The 3872-nt window shown below is 40.0% G+C and overlaps 1 protein-coding gene across 1 annotated transcript; it reads right to left on the bottom strand.

The window, feature by feature from the left end:
- Positions 1-480: 480 nt before the first annotated feature.
- On the bottom strand, positions 481-2065 carry LOC122001172 (bidirectional sugar transporter SWEET1a-like). Its single transcript, XM_042555780.1, has 6 exons — positions 1852-2065; positions 1737-1773; positions 1564-1659; positions 1198-1477; positions 976-1095; positions 481-889 (listed from the first exon to the last, which is right to left on the bottom strand). The coding sequence occupies exons 1-6, from the start codon at positions 1883-1885 to the stop codon at positions 695-697; spliced, it is 762 nt and encodes a 253-aa protein (XP_042411714.1). The 5' UTR covers positions 1886-2065; the 3' UTR covers positions 481-694.
- Positions 2066-3872: the final 1807 nt, after the last annotated feature.

Raw genomic sequence — 3872 nt, 5'->3', positions numbered from 1 at the left:
CTATTACAACTATATAGTTATAACAACTATAAAATTGTAATTGCTAAAATCATATAACATCTACAACATCATAGTTGTTGTAATTGTGCAGCTAATTATGTAACAATGGTGATCTTGGAACTACTGTAATAGCATAAAAATAGTATTTTTAAAATGTACAAAAGCAGGATAACATCTTTTTTATTTTTGGCCAAAAAAAAAAAAAATCTCCATGTTCTCTCCTTAAAAAAACCATCCTCTTTATATAGAAACAACTTAATTTGGCTCCAAAATGACTGAAATATTCTAAAATAAAATTTCTTAGCATTTTATTTTTTTTTGATGATACATGACCTACTAGGCCATGGTGCTCTGCTCACCCGTTTTCTGGTGAGCCCTGTCCTCTCTGGCCAGCCCCTCGCTAACCACCACCGGCGTTGCCACCGGTCAAATTAAAACATCGCACTGATTACTCATTATATTTGCAAATTAAGACCAATGTAAAACATAAACTAACATTCTCCCGCATTAACTTGCAGCAGCTTAGTTAAACCTGAAGACTCAACTACAATATAATTAACACAGAGAGAATTAACAACTGAATTAGTTCCCGTGAAACGGAAAACACAAGATATCTACTTAAAGATCGCAAATCAAAGACTGCGAGGTTACCAGCTTCCGATCCTTAATTTCCTCACTGCAAGCTAACTAAAGACTACACCATCTCTGCTACTGGGTGGTGTAACTGAGAGCCACTCTTCGTGGGCTTCCCGTTCATCTCCATCGACGACTTTGCTCCACTGACTGCGGCGGCACTGCCATCACTGCCGGCGGTGCCCTTCTCGTTCCTATAAATTGCATACAATATCAGCTGCATGGCTCCGAGCACGCTCCCACACCCGTTTGGCACCTGCGCAACAATTAATAATTCATGTAATTTAATTAATTGCACTCTCACGACTCACGAATTGATTAATGAATTTAATTATTTCATACCGCGACGAAAGGATCACGGCCGAGCAAGCCGTAGACGAACCACGACGTGCCGCACAAGAACACAAACAAGGAGAGCAGAAACGGCATGTACTCTACGCTCTTGGTTTTGATCACCAACCTCTGCAGTATTCGATCTGAATTAGTTAGCTAGTGTTCCGAGTATATCGATTTGCTAATTAACGTGAAATTAATATAATTAATTAGTTAACGATTAGATCGCACCATGATGGACAGAGGCGAGGCGTACATGCAGATGGAGAAGATGGCAGCGGCGAAGCCGCAGAAAACCTTCCGGCGCTGGCCGTGGAGGGCGAGGAGGGAGATGAGGGCGACGCCCCCGAAGATGAAGAGGACGAGGGCCAAGAGCCCCAGCATTTTGGCCTTCCCTTTCTTGGAAGCATACACCAGGAAGATCACCACGTAGATTGATTCCACGGCCGTGCCAGCGCCGTTCACCGTCGACACCAGGATGTTGTTCGGCGACACGAACGGCAATCCGTACCTAATTAATTCCCAATCATTCATTAATTCACAAACACAGATCTATAGTACTTTGAATCGTGGCGAATGAATGGATTGCTGAATTACCAAGCGGAGAGGAGGCAGTTGAGAAGGGTCATGGTGTAAGGTACTCCTGAGAAATCCTCGGTCGATCTTTTCTTGATGATTCTTCGAAAAGTGACGCTGGTCATCCAAATAAAATCACAAAAAAAATAAGAAACAACAGGCAGGAGAGAAATCTATGAGAGGGAGAGACTTACACCGGCGCCAAGAACAGGAAGAGGGCAGCGGCGTTACCTGATCGAACAAGGAGCAGTTTGAAGTCACGAGAAGAAAGACAAAGGTTTACGAATCTGTAAATTAAATTTAACGCACCGAAGATGCCAAACAAGAAATGCAACACCTCCATGTTTAGGCGCAGCTAGCTGAATGTTTTAGTATTGACCTAGCTAGCTCAGTATAACATTTGAAGAAGAGACTTGGGAGAGCGAGATGAAGATGTGGATTTATAGGAAGAGACTGCCATGGATTTCGTTCTTATCCGTTGTCATCCATTGCTGTTGTGACGAAGCAAGAGCATCGATCTCTGATTAATTTCTTCATTTTTACCTCTCCTCATTCTATTATTGTTATTATTCTTCGCCAATTATATTTTCATATTTTCAATGATATTAATTAAACGCTGGTCGCTGGGGCTTCAGTTTCCAAGTTGGTTTGCGAGATGTACCGAACGGAGCTGCAACTACTAAAGCGGTGCGGGAATAAGCCGTGCCCTGCGCATGCATGCAGTGCCACCGACGACGCTGTCGCAGTAACACGGCGAGCTGCGCGCTCCACTTTTGCATGCGAAAAATACTTATTTATTTATAAATTCCTTGAATAAATCCACTGTTTTCTTCTAGGAATTGCGACTGTTGTTACTTTATTATTAAGTTTATTTGAAACATCGAGAAATTCATGATGATGTATGTAAAAAATAACGATTATGACATGTAACAACTTGACAACTTCCAATCACTATAAATGTTTGCTTCATTATTGCTCAATAATTAAGGAGTGAGGATAATAATAAATAATTTTATTAAAAAAGATTTAATTTTGTTGCTTTTCGCTCTAAACGAAGAGTTGTCTCACACTCTCACGCTCGCACCTTGCGATCAAAGATTAGATGATAATAATAATTAAAGTCTAATTAACATGTATAGTTTATCATCTTTGCATAAATCCTTTTCCATTTACTTATTTGTCTAGCAGATCCCTATAATTAAGTACGCTACTAAAGTGTTTTGAACCATTTATACAGTAGAATACAACGAGGATTTGGATTATCGCTGGAATTCAAAGTTGTTGGTCAAAAAAGTTGAGTAGTTGCTCAATAATATTCGAGATATCCACACACATGGACAATGAATTTCTTTCGGTGAGTGGGTTGCGTGATTGAATTGCACGAAGACAAAAACAATCCATTTGTTAATTATCAATCTAACCAGCGAACGGAAGGTGTCATCGACAAGGATGAAGATGAGTCACAAACGACACTGCACTGCCGTCGTTTCCAGTGTTGTTACTTGTCCGGAGGGAAGGTTATATAGGTTTTTTAAAGCCTAGTATCTGTGGCTTTCATACAAAACAAGTCTTCATAGATTCTGCAAAAGATATGATTTAAATTTACCGAGAATAAATAGATTGTCATACGTAACTCATCAGTTTAATTTTCTTGTCTTTACTGTAGGTTTTATCGGTCCGATTCCTTTTAAAACTTGGTAACGTGGCTCTATGTTTTTGTTTTGGAGCAGGAATGGTTATGTATGGTGTCTAGTGTGCTCAAAGAGAGGAAGTGTTAACTCGATACGTGGGAGTTTGACATATGCAACCTTTACTCTTTAATACAGCAGTGTGTGATGGATGATAAACAATGTTGCCTTGAGACGTGGGTAGTGTACAGAGAGTTTTGCCTTGATATGTGGGAATTGGATTGAGTCATCATGCTTGACCACATTTAATAGGGCCGGGCCATGTGAAACTAGACCCAGCCTAATAAACGGGTGGGGCACGGAACGTAGCTCGGCCACCAGCCGCGCGGCACGATCCCATCATTGACTGCAGCAGCGTATTAGAAAAAATCGGGTGCTTGCATATGCCGTGTGGCCCGTGCAAGATCTTCACCGAACAGATGAGTAGGTTGATCAGGCATGGACTGCCCGTAAGATTGAGTATTCTCGATTAAAATTGAATGGAATAAAATCGAATGAATTAATTGAAACTAAAGCAACTGTTTTTTTTACTCAAATTAATCGAACCAATTATTTTTTTTCTAAAATTGATTAAATTTTAATAAAAATTAAACAAATCTCACCAATATTTATCTGATTAGAAATAGAAAAAGATAAGGTACT

This window comes from Zingiber officinale, chromosome 1A (assembly GCF_018446385.1).
Source record: "Zingiber officinale cultivar Zhangliang chromosome 1A, Zo_v1.1, whole genome shotgun sequence".
NCBI lineage: Eukaryota > Viridiplantae > Streptophyta > Magnoliopsida > Zingiberales > Zingiberaceae > Zingiber > Zingiber officinale.
The sequence above is the reverse complement of the archived record's forward strand: the minus strand, read 5'-3'. Positions and strand labels throughout refer to the sequence as shown.